Raw genomic sequence first — 17210 nt, 5'->3', positions numbered from 1 at the left:
TCTTGCAATGGATGCACTTCTGTCTACCCCAATTGGGATATAGTCGTGAGCTTATTTTATATGTATGCCATTTCACCTTTCGTTAACACCCTTTTAATTACGTGCCGAAGTTTCACCGGTACAGAACTTACTCTATACTGTTAAACAGCTGATGAGGAGTTGGTGTATATACTATATGTAGTACATCTCTAAGGTGTACCTCTGCCTACCCCTGCGGGGATACAGGCGTGATGCTGCTATGTTATAATTATTACCTACTTAAACCCCATTGCTGCGTAGAAACCGCATGTCTTTTTGTGCGAGCTCCGTCTTCTCTTGAGTTTTAGAAAAGAAAATGCGTAAAAACGATATATTTCAATAATTATTATTTGATAACTTTGTTAAATAAGGTGTACATTATGGACTATAGTATTACATGGAATATATTTATCTTACAATGTAGGAATATCTTCGGATCACAATTTCAGGCGCTTTATATCTTCCATCTTGAAATCGGTTCTGAAAGGAAAACGTAATATAAAAATTAATATTTATAATTTTCCACATTTTTCTCACGTACACACCCTCTCATTCACACGCACACACCCTCTCACCCACACGCACCCTCTCACTCACACGCACCCTCTCACTCACACGCACCCTCTCACTCACACGCACCCTCTCACTCACACGCACCCTCTCACTCACACGCACCCTCTCACTCACACGCACCCTCTCACTCACACGCACCCTCTCACTCACACGCACCCTCTCACTCACACGCACCCTTTCACACGCGCCTTCTCACTCCCACGCACCCTCTCACTCCCACGCACCCTCTCACTCCCACGCACCCTCTCACTCCCACGCACCCTCTCACTCCCACGCACCCTCTCACTCCCACGCACCCTCTCACTCCCACGCACCCTCTCACTCCCACGCACCCTCTCACTCCCACGCACCCTCTCGCTCCCACGCACCCTCTCGCTCCCACGCACCCTCTCACTCCCACGCACCCTCTCACTCCCACGCACCCTATCACTCCCACGCACCCTCTCACTCCCACGCACCCTCTCACTCCCACGCACCCTCTCACTCCCACGCACCCTCTCACTCCCACGCACCCTCTCACTCACACGCATTCTTTCACTCACACTCACCCTAATTTGGAACAAAATTTCTGGTCAATAAGTGAAATCACCGGAACTGTTATACATGGTGTTAGAGAGGGATTATTTATTATTTTGAATTGCTATCAAGTGGAATTTTTCATCGCAAAAGTATGATCCGAATCGTCCCTCTTATTATTCAGTATGGTGTCACTAACACCCTGTATAAGGGGAAGGTTATTTTCGGAAGGACTGGCTAGAAGGACGTACACTGATCAAACTATTGATATACTTAGAAAAGGTTTAGGACGATTTACTCTCAACTGGCGCACGTGGAAGAAACGATCAATGAATGTGGAGGAAACAGTCGAGTCAGGATCGAAGCAAATGGGATTTCATGGTCAGCTAATTCCGGGGGAAATGAGTTTGTGTATGTAGGAACGGTAGTCCGAATGAAACGGGATATTAAGGTGCGTGAGAGAGTGACGAGGGAGCGAGAGCGGAGGATTGGGGAACGAGGAAGATGGCGGCGGGTGAGAAAACTTTGAGCACGATTTAGAGTCCACCACCCTACCACCGTTAGGTAAGCCGGCACCCACCTCCGCTTGAGGATGTCCCGCACGTCGGGCGGCGCGAGGCGCGCGGCGGGCGCCAGCGCGTCCCTGGCGTGCGCGGGCCGCTCCAGCGCCAGCAGCGCGGCCGCCTGCGTGAGGCGCGCGCAGCGCTCGCGCGCGCCCGGCGCGCCGCCGCCCGCCCACGCCGCCACGCGCCGCGCGCGACGCTCCACACACAGCGCGCGCGCCTGCGCAACAGCACACCGTGCATACACGCTGCTTGCTATACCACACCGGCGACTAAGGCGAGGACCGAGAGAGCTGACCCTAGTACCGGCATACTCAAATGTGCGCTATTAATACGCGTTATAAAAAAGACTGAATTTGATTGCACAACATATTGACATTTTGCATTGTTCGTGGGCGGATCTCTTGAAATATTGTACAATAATTGATTGAACAATTTTATTTATTTACTTTAAAAATACATATTATAGTGTGACAAGTTACCGAAAGTTGTATTTGTCTCATCGTTCTGAGCAACCGTAATGATAATGTGTAAAGGTAATTAAAGCACATAGTAACGGGTTCCTACCGCGTTTAAACGGAGATATGAGACTCCCGATATTTCGACATTGTTGCAAGTGCCATGAACAATGTATATGTAAAGGTGTTGTAATCATTAATAAATAAATAAATACATAAAATTCCAATCAATCCGCGCTATTGAAAAATCAAAGCCCTTACGAAGTGACTGAACACTGCGTCATAGAATAAGGAATGATCCTACGTATAGAACGATAACTCTCCGATTCCCACCAACGTCAAATTTACATACCCCTCGGTCTTACTTTCATTTTCAATCGTATAGCGTCAGACGTCACACAGATACGCGTGTACGATAATGTCAACGTACAGTGTCTGCATAAAACGAAGTATTTTGTATGAAGTGTTCGGGATGCGACTGCGTCAAAGCTGCATCATCATCATTAACTACATACAAATTCTACAGAAACATTTTAACTTTCGTAACCGTCAACCATTGCGATGTCGCACAAATTGCATCGCATTGTAGAGAAGGTTAAAGACAGTCGACCAGACACAAAATTAAGCTGAAAAAAAAAGAACTCTGTTTGAACTATAGTCGGTTATGACCCTCACCCTATTGTAGTGATGGTGCAGCAAGCGCGCCTGCGCCCTTACACACAGCTCGCTGATCACGGCGCCCAGCAGCTCCTCCCCGGCGGCCGGCGACAGCTGCGCACGCGCACTCTCGCTGAGAATGTCCAGCGCGTGCGGCAGCTGGTCCGCGTCGTCTTCTAGCTCGTCTAGAGAGTGGACATGTCGTGACCAGATCATAGAATTGACCATTTCATGAAATGATCGACCATTTCATGAAATGGTCGTATTTCATGAAATGGCCAACTTCAACTGACCATATCGTTGAAACGTCAGCGTTTAATGATATTTCCATCCACGTTTGGCCATATCATTAATGTAGGGTGTCCATGATAAGTGGTGTAATAAAAACGCGAAATAAGATAGGAAATAATGTATTACTCTAGTACAAAGTACAAAAATGTTGAAAAGTCAATTAAAAATTAAAAAGTCGTTTTCGATTAACGGAGTGTTGATGTAGTTGACATATACGCCGTAACTGCATCTCGCTTTGAAGTCGTCGTCATATTTTTTGACACTATTTCATGCCATTGGTCATCATTCAGTATACTTTTCGTGTGTAAGATAAACATACTGGCGGCGTAGGGGTGGCCCAAGGGCCACCCCCGCCGCACCCTAACCTACTGTTATGCCTTGTAAAAATTATAAAAAAAGGATTATGATAATTTAAATTATGACAAAAACATTTATGCGTTTTAATAGAATCCCGTTTCAAGTAGTTAATGCCATCTGCGGCATATCTACAATAAGTCACGTCAAAAAAAGAAACTTTACGGACAGTAGGATCGTCTATATTTTTCTTTTTTAAAATTAATATCTCTTCATTCGCAGTTTTAATTATATCATATTTTGAAATCCAATAATAGTCCATTGATTTACGTAGCGTGGTCACTCGACCTTCATTATTTGCCATATAACCTAAAAATAAAAATAAAGTTGCTGTCTACTGTTAATACGAGTTTTTCTTTTCACTTTAGTGTCAAAACATTGCTTCAATGCACTTTTATCTTGTATTTGCTCATTATTATTCGTATTATTCGCGTTCACACAAGAATAATTATTGTCCGCCGCCATTATGCAAAACATAAACAAAGCGACACCAGCGCCACTACCGGTGGATAATGTTACTATTTTACGATATGATCGCTAACGTTTGGCCATATCATGAAGTAATCATGCATTTAGTTGGTCATATCGTTAAACGTTTTGTGTTCATTGATCTGGCCAAACCACATCATGATGTGGCCAACGAATGTTGTTCTATTTCATGAAATACGACCATTTCATGAAATGGTCGATCATTTCATGAAATGATCAATTCTATGATATGGCCACGATAGACATATAAGGTAGAACCTTTTGGAATTACCGTTAACATAAACAGTCTATAAGACCCACTGTCGGGCTGGCAGGGGAAGACCTTGAAGGATGTACATTTACCAAATTGAAGAGATGCCCTTAAAGGAGTTAAGAGAGTCTACTCTGAACCGGTTATATGAAACGATTGTGTACTTTACTCACGGGAGGTTCTTACTAATGACATAACGTAGCATATAATACATAGCTGGCGAGAAGTATGTGGACTATACACCTCTGATTGACTAATCTTGCACTCCTACTACCTTGGAATGGACTTCCCATTGAAACTACTCCCGATAACTCGATAAATACAGAAAGTCATTGCAACTCATTTGGAGGCATCATAATGCAGCTTTAGTAGTATATGATTTATTTATTCTTTGTCTATGACAGCGTTCTATATTGCTCGTGACTCTTTCCATGAATGGCGAAAAATGATGTGCTGTGTACCTACATAAGATCATGCCTATTTCCAGTTGGAGTAGGCAGTGACCACATAATTCCACTTACTACAATCCTGACATACCACTTTCCTTCATCAAAAGCTTCTTTCACTGTCATGAACGGCTTCATGCATGATCGCAGGTTTATGCCGGATCATGTACAGTGTGTGAAAAAAAAAATGAAGAGCTGATCCCATTTTTTATGGGTTAGGATCTTTAAGACCACATCTCAATATTTATTTCCATCCTACAACTTTTACTAACCTTCTTCAAATCCAGGATCAGCAAGGAACTCTGCCCAGGCGATGACGCGATGCTTCAGAGCCGCTTTGATCCCTTGCAGCGCCAGGTCGCTGGCGGCGCGGAAGGCGGCGGCCGCGCTGCCCAGCCCGCTGGCGCACGACACCAGCTTGTCCCGCTCGCTGGCGGTCCGCAGCAGCGGCTCCGCCTCGCGGCACGCCTCCGCCGCCAGCCGCTCCGACCACTCCGCGCCCGCCTCCGCCTCGTTCATGTGCGCCTGGTTCAATAAACAACCCTCCTTAGCCATCTATCCCCCTAGCGTTATCCCGTTTTTCACATCGGGCTGAACTAAGCTTCTGGTGTCATTCAAGTGGCTAATGTCAAAAGCTTCTAACATAAGTCATATAATGACTAAGTTTTTAGTCCTGTATCTATCTGGTAACGGGAACCAACAGTGGTTTAAATTCAATACGGAAAACACCAAAAACTTAGCCATATCCTTACCCAACTAGGAAAGTCTTCACCGGGATGCCAAACGAACTTGAGCCGAACTATCAACCACTAGACTGTAGACACCAAGACAACTCACAATAAAGAGCAGCCGCTGCGCATCGACGTCCCTGTTGAGGCGCTGCGCCAGCGAGCCCACGGCGTCCATGGCGGGCGCGGGCGCCGCGGGCGGCGGCAGCGGCAGCGGGTCGGGCGGCGGCGCCCGCAGCCAGCGCCGCAGCGCGCCCGCCGTGTCGCGCTCCAGCAGCGCCGCCGCCTCGTTCAGCACGGCGCAGGCGCCGTCCACGCTGCCTGTTGACAAGCTGCGTCTGGGGACGGAACGAAAGGGATTTTTGGACCAACAGGTTCACCTCTCTACATGGTCGAACCATCATCTTCTATTATGTGGGTTATGAGGTAACGGCTTGTGTGATTCAGTGATTGAGCGTTGAACTCACGATCCGGAGGCCCCGGGTTCGAATCCGGTGGGAATATCACAAAAATCACTTTGTGATCCCTAGATTGGTTAGGACCTTACAGTAAAGTAAGATGATCCGTGCTTTGGAAGGCACGTTAAGCCCTTAGTCACTATATAGCCAAAGGAGGGTAATTAATTCAAACATTTGACGATCCAAAATCAATGAAGTAACATAGTTACACTTTGAATCGTCATTTTACAAACGAACGTCTTATCCGCCTAAAACTACTGCAGCTTCACACAACGTGTATAGCAGGGGAAAAGACTCTGCAAGAAAAATCTCGGCAAAGGGCCCTGGAGGTTCTTAAAAAAGGAACATAAAATTTCATTCAATTCTCAACTGATGATAAGTGACAATGTGGTCGAGGTTGAGACATGATGCTTATCTAGAGTGTCTAACCTGAACATTCTTACCTGATGACCTTTCTAGCGATGAAGAAGACATCATCTACTAAGCTGGAGGTTGTGGCACCATTCTGCGGTGCAGCCATCTTCAGTGCCTTGTTCACGCTCTCTTCCAAGAAGTACCTTGTAAACAAACGAATTATTTTTCTTTTAAACACTTTTCCGTCCTGAGATTTCATTAGAGGAGCGACCTTCCAAAAGTACGTTCGGTGAAGTGTGGGTACTTAGTTCGATGTATCTAGTCTTCTCTTCTTATCGTGTCGATGGCAAACTAAATAGGGTCGGCCCAAAACTTGGCAACAAGTATGGCGCTATCTGCAGCGCTCATTAGATCCTTCTGCGTGCAGGTGTTCGTGCACATAGGACACGATGTAAGATGTTCCATCGTTTGGGGAACAGTGCCGCACTTGCACTTTAAGTCCGAGTCATCCGAGTAACCCCACCTGAACAAATTATCCTTACTTCGGCCCACCTGAGTCCGAAGTCTATTTAGAGACTTCCAGGTAAGCCAAGGCAAATCAAGACCTAGATGTATCTAGTATAACAGCAACACTATGTTCTTCAATAATACTGTTCGATGTATTTACTATAATAGCTGGACATCAATTCCAGGGTTTCATGCTTAGGGCTACAAGCCACACTGCACTTCCCCAGTCTTCCCGGCTACGTGACCTGGGGGGTTAAAGAGGCCACATCAAAGCAATTCACCTCAAAAATCAATATTGATTACCTAAATGATAAAAATGTCTGATATGAATGTGTTCCTCTAGTTATTAAATAACTTGTGATGTACCCTCAATGATTTAAAAGATATGTTGCTGTTGCAGTTTCTTGTCATTTCCTCTCCTCAGCCATAACACCTTGCGAAATGACGTAAATTCAAAAATGTTACATTGACCTTCAACAAGTTTATCCATACATTGTTTTAAGTTTACGCGGTTATTATCATAGTCTCATATCCCCATTTAAACGCGGTAAGAACCCGTTATTATGTGATTTAATTAAGTTTATCCATGATAATTACGTTGAATAAATGATTCTGATTTCTGCTATTTGACATTTGTTTGCCTTGCGCACTCTTTTATATGCGCTAATGTAAAATTGCAATATTGCTTTTTAGATGAGTTGCTTCAATGTGGTTTTTTTAACCCCCCTGTTGCGAGCCGCCATCTCAGCACTAACGAGAAATTTTATCAAAACAAGGAAGTGATGGTAGTGGGCATAATAAAAGTGAGTAGTAAAATATATACCGTTCCAAAGCCAAGTAGTGTCCTAGAATGTCCTGCGCAGTTCGTGTGAGATCACAGTCTGTTATGATCTTCTCTATGGCGGCCATTGCTGCCTTCTTCTCTTCTTCTTTCAAGGGAGCTGCGTCCAGCTGGTACAGAAACACAAGTTGTTGATATCATGTCGTGGGAGATAAAAAGACCACATTGAAACAATTCATCTAAAAAGACACTTGACACTTGCGCATATAAAAGTAAGTGCGCAACGTCGACAAATGTCAAATAGCGATGTTGGTTTCTTAGATTAATTGCTTCAATATAGCGTTGTCCCCCCCCCCCCCCCCAGATTATAGAAATGGCTACTTGACAACCTAGTCAAATGAGAGTGAGCATCAGAATGACTGCCCAATGCGACAGATCAGTTTTAAAATATTACTAACATCCAATACCTATTAGCTACTATTTAATACCTTTGTATAGATATTTTCTACCTAATTAATAAATAAGAAAATTTATTTAAAAAATGGCCAGTCATTCTGATGTCTGAATGACCACCCACATTTAGAATCTCCACAAAAAGACTCCGAAATGTAATTCCGCCTATACACAAATTTAGTACCTATTCAGTACCTACCTAAACAAATATTTTTTTTTAGATTTTTAAAACAACAAATAAAAAAATATGAGCAAAAAAAGTTTTAACGAAAATGTTAATTGTTTATTGTTTACAACTCAATTATGCACATAATACAAATTATAAAAAAGGAACGTATTAATCTTTTATTGCATTTGTTCCTTTTTTTCAAACATCAGAATGACTGGCCATTTTTTAAATAAATTTTCTTATTTATTTAATTAGGTAGAAAATATCTATACAAAGGTATTAAATAGTAGCTAAAAGGTATTGGATGTTAGTAATATTTTAAAGCTGATCTGTCATTTTGGGCAGTCATTCTGATGCTCACCAAATGAGATACATCTGACGAAACGTCAAAACGAAAGTTTTCTTTGTAATTTGTATGGAAATACTGTCCTGTGCCGTCATCAATAAAAGCGGTCAAACGTCGTACTCATTGTCACTTAATTCATAAGCAAAATTCGAAAATAAGTCGAAAAGTAAGATGAGATTCTGCTTCCATCGTGTGGGTTGTGAGGTGGATTACCAACCCCATCAACCTTGATGTCAGGTTACTAGTGAGACGCCAAAGGCCTCTGACATGGCTCGTGTAACGACTACTTACTTACATCCAGTACATACATCAGTAAGTAGTAACCGGGACCAACGACTTAACGTACCTTACGAAGCACGGATCATCATACTTTCGGACAATCAGGTGATCAGTCTGTAATGTCCTAACCAAACTAGGGATCACAAAGTGATTTTTGGGATATGTCCCCATCGGATTTTGAACCCGGGACCTCCGCATCGTGAGCCCAACGCTCAAACTTTGACAAATTGATGTTTGATTATCTTAGATGGGCTTCTATTTCTATTAACATTTTACAATTTATCTTTGACTCGGTCAAATACCATTATACAGTTCAAGAACCTACTAACCTCAGTCTTCCTCCTCAAAAACCCAAAGTACAACTTAAGTCTTGAGTGCGCCAATGCTAGTTCAGCCAACACGGGCTCTGCTGCTAACGGGTTAGGCAGTGAACGACGAGGATCCGAAAGGTCTAATCGCCGCGCCGCTATCAGCTCCGTGTACACACGACGACCTCCTGCGCATATCTAGAGAATGGTATGGTAGTTAGATACATTATGGCCCCGATTCCTGCAGACACCTCCTAATTTTATTTTAAGTTATATCCGTCATTTTCATATCCGCCGAAAAGGAAAGGGACGGATGATTGTCAACAAGTTAATTTTAAAATGAATGAATAACCCGTGCGAATAAAATAGCTGGCTGGCTGGTATGCATTCCGCTTGACGTGCTGTCTACTTAAATCTGTCGAGTTATTGGCTGATGTAAAATTTTTAGCCGGTTGTTTTAGATTTCTGCTTAAAATTGACGTGTATTCCGTAAATTTTATGCCTGTCGATTACCCGTCCCTTCCTTTTTCAACGGATAAGAAAATGACAGGTATTACTTAAAATAAAATTAGATGGCGTCTGCAGGAATCGGGGCCATTGAATAAAAAAATAAGTATGATAGTGTAGAGCACGCTAAGGTAAGGTAGAATCGGGTAAGTTTGAAATGTAAGGTTGGTTGAGATAAGGTAATGGTATGGTAAGTTAGAGTAAAGTAAGGTAAGATAAGGTAAGGTAGAGTCGGGTAAGGTAAGTTAGAAATGTAAAGTTCGGTGGGATAAGGTAATGGTATGGTAAGTTAGAGTAAAGTAAGGTTTTTTTTTTTTTTTTTTGTATTTTCGTCAGTGTGTCCTCCGGCATGGGGCCAGAGACTTTGTACATCCGAAAACTTATGAGACATTCATTTTTTACTCTGGAGAAGCAGATCCATGTTACACTATTGGTGTAACACTTCGTCAGCTTCAGGGTGTGTATTGTTTTTTATTGAAAGTGTTGTGTGGATGTAGTATAAGTATATATGTATATATATATATTGGTATATAACACATTAATATAAACAATGAGCTTACTCTACTGACAGCATAATCTAGGATACTTTTTTTTTTTTTCCTTTTTTTTTATTATATTTTTTTTTTTGTTTTTTTTTTTTTTGTTCCTGTTTACGTATTACATATTTAGTTTTATATCTAGTTAAGTCTACAATACAATTATATCCCATGATATATTTCATTGTAGAGTTTCTTATACATAATTTCTATATTGCTTAATTTCTATTATATTCTATTTAACCTATTTCCTTAATTCTATCATATTTACTTATAATGCTATACCATTCAGCGTACTCAATACACTTATCGGCATACGTTCCGATTATTTGTTTAACGCTGCAATATATTTTACTACGGTCGTACAAAAGTTTGTAAACGGAACTCTACTACTGCTATCCATAAGAATTGCGTTAAGATTCTCTTTTTTGAGATGCATATCTATCTGCATCTCCAAATCGAATCTCTTCCTACCAAATTTTGGGCAATCCAAAAGGATATGCCAGATGTCCTGCTTTGTGTCTGGGTCGCAGAAGCATCCCGCTTCGGTCCTCAATTTAAATCTGCAGAGGTAGTCCGCAAAGCCTCCATGTCCCGTCAGTGCTTGCACCATTGTCGGTGTGAACCTAGCCTTCCTCACGAAGCGGTACGCTGTTTTTGCATCCGGGAGGAAGACCTTCGTGGTCTCTGCTGTTTTACCTTCTTGGTATCTCTGGTCCCACTTCGCGATTGTTAAATGTTTTATCTTATTCTTCACGAATGAGGTAGGGCATCGGTCGTAGTGGGACTTTACCTTCAGTTTGAGCGCAGCTTCCTTGGCCAGCTCATCTGCCCGTTCATTTCCCGCTACCCCCACATGAGCCCTTATCCAGAAGAGTTTTACTGTCTTATCCTTTGCGCGTATTTCTCTTAGAGTTTTCCGTATTTTGACAGCTAAGGGATGGAGCTCTTTCCGGTTTTTCAGGAGTTCAAGGGAGGAGCGGGAGTCGCTGAGGATGTTAGTTACCTCGTGAGCTGATGCCATCTCCACTGCCCTCCACAGCGCGAAGAGTTCCGCTTGAAATACGGAGCAGTAGGGCTCTAGTTTAAATTTTTTGTGCTCTACTTCTCTGCCACCTAGCCAGCGAGAAAGAGCCGCCCCTACCTTACCCCCAATTTTACTTCCATCGGTGAATATCATACTTCCAGTTATATGGTACTCTTCCAATGTCTGGGGGTCGGTATTTTCGAGGCATTGGAATTCTATGTCTTCCTCGCTGGCCGGATGCATGACCTTCAGGAAGCACTCCTTTTCTTCGATTTCCCTATCTGCCAGGTACCCGCCGTCCAGGTGTTCTAGGGGTCTCCCTCGCTTCGCCTCATAGAGTTTCGCCGCCTCTTGCACCCGAAGGTCCAAGGGGAGGATGCCGGCTATAATTAGGGCTGCGCTTAATGAGACCGTGCGGTAACCCCTGCAGATTTTTTGTGCAAATCCCCTTTGTATTGCGTTCAGTTGTTTTTGCACTGTTATTTTTGCCGCCGCCGCGGCCCAGACACTTGCTGCGTAGAGTATGGTTGGCTCAATTACTGCCATGTATATGGTCCTGATCACCTCCGGGTTCAGTCCCCATGATATTTTTGCTGACCTCGCCAACAACTTGTAGAGGTTTGTTGCTTTCCGGCAAATATTTGCAACATGCGTGTTGAAAGTTAATTTGTGGTCTATAGTGAGACCCAGTATTTTTATTTCCTCTACAAGCCGTATGGCGGTGTCGCCCATGTGCAGGGATGGGATTTCAAACTTCATCTTGTTGGTGATGATGATTGCGTTGGTTTTATGTGGGGCAAATTTCAGTTTATTACGCTGTCCCCATCCCTGCACATGTAGTAAAGTAAGGTTGGGTAAGATAAAGTAATGGTGAGGTAAGTTAGAGTAAATTAAGGTAAGGTAGAGTCGGGTAAGTTAGAAATGTAAAGTTGGGTGGGATAGAAAATGGTATGGTAAGTTAGAGTAAAGTAAGGTTGGGTAACATAAGGTAATGGTGAGGTAAGTTAGAGTAAAGTAAGGTAAGATAAGGTAGAGTCGGGTGAGATAAATTATACTAAAGTAAGGCAAGGTCGAGCAAAGTAAGGTAAACTCACAGCGGGCTGTATAAGCCGCACCGCCCGCGGCAGGTGCCCGGGCGCGGCCAGGCTGGCCAGCACCCTGGCTCGCTCTATGCAGGCTCCTCCAGCTTCCAACACCCTGGTCAGGGCGTCCGCGAATACAGCTTCGTCTGAACTTGCGTTCTGGACTATACAGGCGCGACGGATCGATGATTCAGCCTGCAAAAAATATTTTTTATTAATTGAATAATTAGAACATATTAATAAATAGAAATATGTATATTTCTAGATAGCGTTATTACTAAAGAGGCAGGGGTTTCGATGTCGCGCACGACGCGATTAAATACGCAGGTTTTGACTACTTAATAGATGCAGTGAATGTCTACGTAGATAAAAGTCTTGCGCACCCGGCAGTAGAAATATAACTTAACAACACGACTATAATCCATTTGGGGTAGTCAGAGGTACATCCATCTCAAAATGAACTACCCTCATATCTCACCGAGGTTTCTGTTAGACCAACATGATAGGCGGTGAGCCGTATCGCCGTCTATAATGATCAAACCAACTGTGTTAGTGAAAACTGCACTGTACTGTTCACACTGTAGAATATATGCTATTAATAAATCAAGGAAATCACCTGAGTAGCAAGATATTTGGCAAGTAGATCAACTCCCTCGTCTGCGCGTCCAATCTGCGGGAACAGTTTGAACAACCTCTCCACGCTCGCTTCGTCCTCCTTACGGGCAGCCTCTTCGAACCTATTGGGTTTAAATTGATAGCAAATCAAGGGAGTATTTCCTGATTGAAGAAAATTCTGATCTGTATATTTCTTGTTAGTAAGAAAAGTGATCCCTAGTTCGGTTAGAATATTGCAGGTTAATGCGCGATTGTCCGCAAGTAAGAAGATCCCTGCTACATTAAGCAGTTGGTCGACGTCAATTGACAACATTTCAAATTTTTAAGCCGTGGTTTTTTTGTGCTTTTTCGAAAGTACTTATTTAAATAGAAGACACGTATTTTTTCTTTTCAAGATTTTTCCACTAGAAGTTACAAAAAATATTTTTTGAAAATTGGATTCTGCCATTGATAGAATGAAGGCAGTATAATGTAATGTACCTTTGCATGCGTATTTAAAACAAGTCGCAAACAAAGTGTCATGTTATGTATGACATTTACTTTTTTTATAATTTTTATGTAAAGGTCTGAACTTATTATGCCTTCCTCTCTGACCTCGTGGATTTTTCAATATATTTCTATTATTACTGAATTAAAAAATCTGAAAAAATGTGTTTTGTGTAAATCATAGAAATATCTCGAAATGGTTTTCGATTTAAGGCACCTTAGTAAAAATGAAATGTTGTCAATTATTTACTTAGGCAAGTTTGTAATCCTAAGATTTTATGAGTGTAGAATTCATGTTTCGATCGTAGATAATTGTTATCACGTGGATTCTAGGATTAATATTCGGTTCATGGCAATAGATTCGCCCCCTATTACATGGGACTTAAATGTAGTTAGTGAGGAGTGGGTGTGTTACCATGTCAGCTTTTGGCAGCTCAATGACCCTGACACCAGGGGCCTGTTTAATAAAACTTACAATTGTAAATTACAACGACAATTTGGTGTTCATTACGTAGCTAATATGAAACTGCAAAATATTTGTGATCACAAACTCCGCATTGTACATCAAATTGTCATTGTAATTTACAATTGTAAGTTTTATTAAACAGGCCCCTGGGTAGATGACCCACGCGAGAAAAGATCGAGCGCCTGGTTTGTTACTTTTTAGTAGTATACAAGTAGCACTAACTTCTAACTGCGATTACATCCAGGATGTTTTAAAGAAACGCCCGGCCAAGAGTACCCTAAACCGGCGAGCACGCATGAAGTGTTTGATAAGAGTGGTGTGTCGGGTAGTAAGTGGAATTTCGATTCGATTTTTGTTGTTTTTGTTTTTTTTTTTTGGGGGTGGGTATTAATGTGTGTATATTTTAATGTTGTAAATGTATATGTGTGTCGTAAGTTATACCTAAATAAACTTTATCATTATTATTTAGAACTAGTCGTGATGGTATGCACTGACTTGCCGACGAGGTGTTCCCGCAGCGTGTGCGCGGCGCGCGTCATGGCGGCCCTGGGGTCGGGCGCCCCCCGCGCCCGCGCCGCCGCCACCGAGCGCGGGTCCATGCTGAGGAACCGCGCCACGTGGCCCGCGCCTGCCGCACACCCACATACACATCTAATGTATACCTACACTGATTTAAAACATGCGTTGCTGGTGCACTTTCTTGGCACCTTACGAAATGACGTATATTCAAAAAAGTTGAATTTACCTTCAACAAGTTTATCCATGTTATCTACTTTGAATACATGATTTTGATTTGATGAGCAATCACTTTTGTGAGGTTATGATGGAATTAACTTTCGTGTGTATTTTTGGAAAATACATAACATAGCATAGCTTATATGTGACTCACAGCTGGGCACAAGCCTTCCCACGAGGGAGTATGGAGCATACTCTCCCATGCTGCTCTACTGTAAGTTTTTTAAACATAAACATTGACTTTATTCTATTCTCTAGCAGGGCCATCTTCAGCCATTCACTTACTATAAAAGTAAACAAAAGTGATGTAGTAGGTATTAGATTTATGATTTATGCATTACAGACATTAAGTGCCTTTTCAGGTTGGTTACTACATTAATAAGAATATTATGGTAAACAACCATAGAGTTTGAAAATGATATTTGACTACACAATTTATCACAATTGATTGCCTTATTTACACTCCAAAGTAATTTGAATATTATCTGCAAGAAACCTAACATAAAGTTGAACATGATAAAAGTGCAAAAGTGCAGAAAAATTGCTGAAAATATTTGACAAAATAACACAGACTACTACCATAGAATAAAGAATAATTCTACACATAGAATGTTAAGCTCAGAGAGGTTACCCCCTCTTCCAATTAGTATGGAGCGCCAACCTCATCCCCTAAACTCCCTTGTTTTTTTTTTGTTTGAAGTGTCCGGATATATAGAATCTTGTAACAACTTACCGGTCTCATAGTCATGAGCTTTAATAGCAGCTTCAACCCCTGCACTACACAGTTGAAGGTCAATCAAGTCGTGGACACGGCGCTGACATTCTGCCACACGAGACTGGTGTAAAAAGAAAACAAATTTTTACTAAAATTTAAAAAAATATTGTAGAAATTATAGGTAGCTGGTAAACTTTTTTTTAAATTTTTGTGCCCTAACATGCAGGTAGGGCATAAGCAGCTATTATGACTATTTTTAGTGGTGTGTAGGACAGGCCCCCTCAGTCTCAGTGAGCTGCCTTCACTGAAGTGTTACTAAATTTTCAGCACTAGATATCCTATCCCACGTAGAGTGTCTCATTTAAACTCCGATATAAGAAATAAAATGACATTATACCTATCAAAACAGAGAATATTTGAATTTTGAGCACTTACTCTGGCTAGATCAAGCTGCCGGACTTTAGCACTGACGTCTCTGGCCAGCGCCGCTGTCTTGTCCACCATGTCAGCGGCAGTCTGAGCGTCATTTTTCACCTCCCCTAGTCGAGTATACGCGTGACTAGCAGATCGGAGACGACCCTCCAGTGTCACCGCCCGTGACAGGGCTCCTGACAACGCCTCATTTACTTCTTGCTGACATTGAAAAATATAAAATTTTGTAACAAGCTTACCTACTTTATAAACAAAGATTTGAACTTAATTTCTAAAAATTACCCAGTTATATCAGTTGATTAAGTTTTCATAGAGATTTGATTTAATAAAAATACACATTTAGCTTGAATTTATCAGTAATAACAGAGAAATCAGACTGTTAAATAGTGTGGTGAGTTGGCACCGAATGAAAATATTCATATTATTCAATATACTTCACCTCTTCCTTGTCAATCTCGCCAAGGGCCTTCTGCAACCCTTCTTCCGTCGATACGTCATATTTCTCCAACAGGAGAGCAAGAGACATTTTTGCAATTTATTTATTTTATTTACAATAACAATCTCAACTGCTCCAGATCTGACAGAATTTTGACACTAATGATACGAGAGCAACGCTACTACTAAAACATGTAATCGCAGAGGGCTTTTTGGCGGGAGGCGGGAACGGGACAGTTGCTTTCTTCATTGAATAATCTAAATAATTAATACGAAGTGGTGTTTTGTGGTTAATGATCGCATTAAGTTAGTCGGAAGACATTCGCGAGTGTTATTATATTGGAGTATTCAATAAACAAAGTGTATCTGCCTATTTTCGCTTCGTGTCAGAAAGCCGCTTCATAACTCAAAAGTTTATGCGGACTTTTGAGTTAATTCGTTTGGGGTTCGGAGTAGGAGTCTACTCCGAGGGTGGGGGCTTAGGTTTCATCATCATCATTCATCACCTTTCATCATTTCATTAATCATCAAGAAAAAAAAATACATAAGACATGGCTGTATGGGCATAGTTCCCTTTGCCTTACCCTTCGGGGAAAACCAAAACAAAAAAAAAAAAAAAACATGTAATCGCAATGCATGCTTAAACATAAACCTTATCAAAATGGAGTAAAGTTTAAATTATTACTTTTTGACAAACTAGCGTTCGTACTTGTATCTTTACCACAGGTAAGAAAAAGAAAACTGTCAATCAATACCTTATTTTACACAGGCAACATAAGTATTCGCTATTTATGAAACTATGAGAAAATCGAAATTGTTTCAGGTTGAAAAGTTCTTTCATCGTTTTGTATTTTTACAAAATATAACTGGGTAAAGTTGTAACTTGTAAAACTGTTATAAGTTTCGCAACAATATTTTTTGTAATTATTTCACAACTTTTATATGTGGCAACACGATTACATTTGCCCTAAAAACGCACTCTGAAACTTCATGTATTATATTCAATTACTTTGACTATGTTAAAACATTTTATAAAAAAAATAAGTAATACATCTAAAAACAAAGTGAATCAAGAAGTAAAACTATTTTTGTTAATTTGCAAACAATTTGGTTTGTTGTGTGTGTAGAAAAATATTTCTGTGTAGTTTACATGAAATCATTATAAGTTTCATTTGG

General features: G+C 41.4%; 2 protein-coding genes across 2 annotated transcripts in view; one reads left to right on the top strand and one right to left on the bottom strand.

The window, feature by feature from the left end:
* The window catches only part of LOC126370589 (beclin 1-associated autophagy-related key regulator), a 336054-nt gene that overhangs the window by 97041 nt on the left and 221803 nt on the right, over positions 1 to 17210 (top strand). The window lies entirely within an intron of this gene.
* LOC126370208 (conserved oligomeric Golgi complex subunit 4) lies at positions 344 to 16200 on the bottom strand. Its single transcript, XM_050014994.1, has 14 exons — positions 16039 to 16200; positions 15603 to 15800; positions 15186 to 15288; positions 14213 to 14345; positions 12767 to 12887; positions 12163 to 12345; positions 9020 to 9196; positions 7486 to 7613; positions 6245 to 6358; positions 5453 to 5681; positions 4888 to 5140; positions 2804 to 2970; positions 1688 to 1890; positions 344 to 498 (listed from the first exon to the last, which is right to left on the bottom strand). The coding sequence occupies exons 1-14, from the start codon at positions 16123 to 16125 to the stop codon at positions 456 to 458; spliced, it is 2139 nt and encodes a 712-aa protein (XP_049870951.1). The 5' UTR covers positions 16126 to 16200; the 3' UTR covers positions 344 to 455.

Source organism: Pectinophora gossypiella, chromosome 1 (assembly GCF_024362695.1).
Source record: "Pectinophora gossypiella chromosome 1, ilPecGoss1.1, whole genome shotgun sequence".
In the NCBI taxonomy this organism is placed as follows: domain Eukaryota; kingdom Metazoa; phylum Arthropoda; class Insecta; order Lepidoptera; family Gelechiidae; genus Pectinophora; species Pectinophora gossypiella.
The sequence above is the reverse complement of the archived record's forward strand: the minus strand, read 5'-3'. Positions and strand labels throughout refer to the sequence as shown.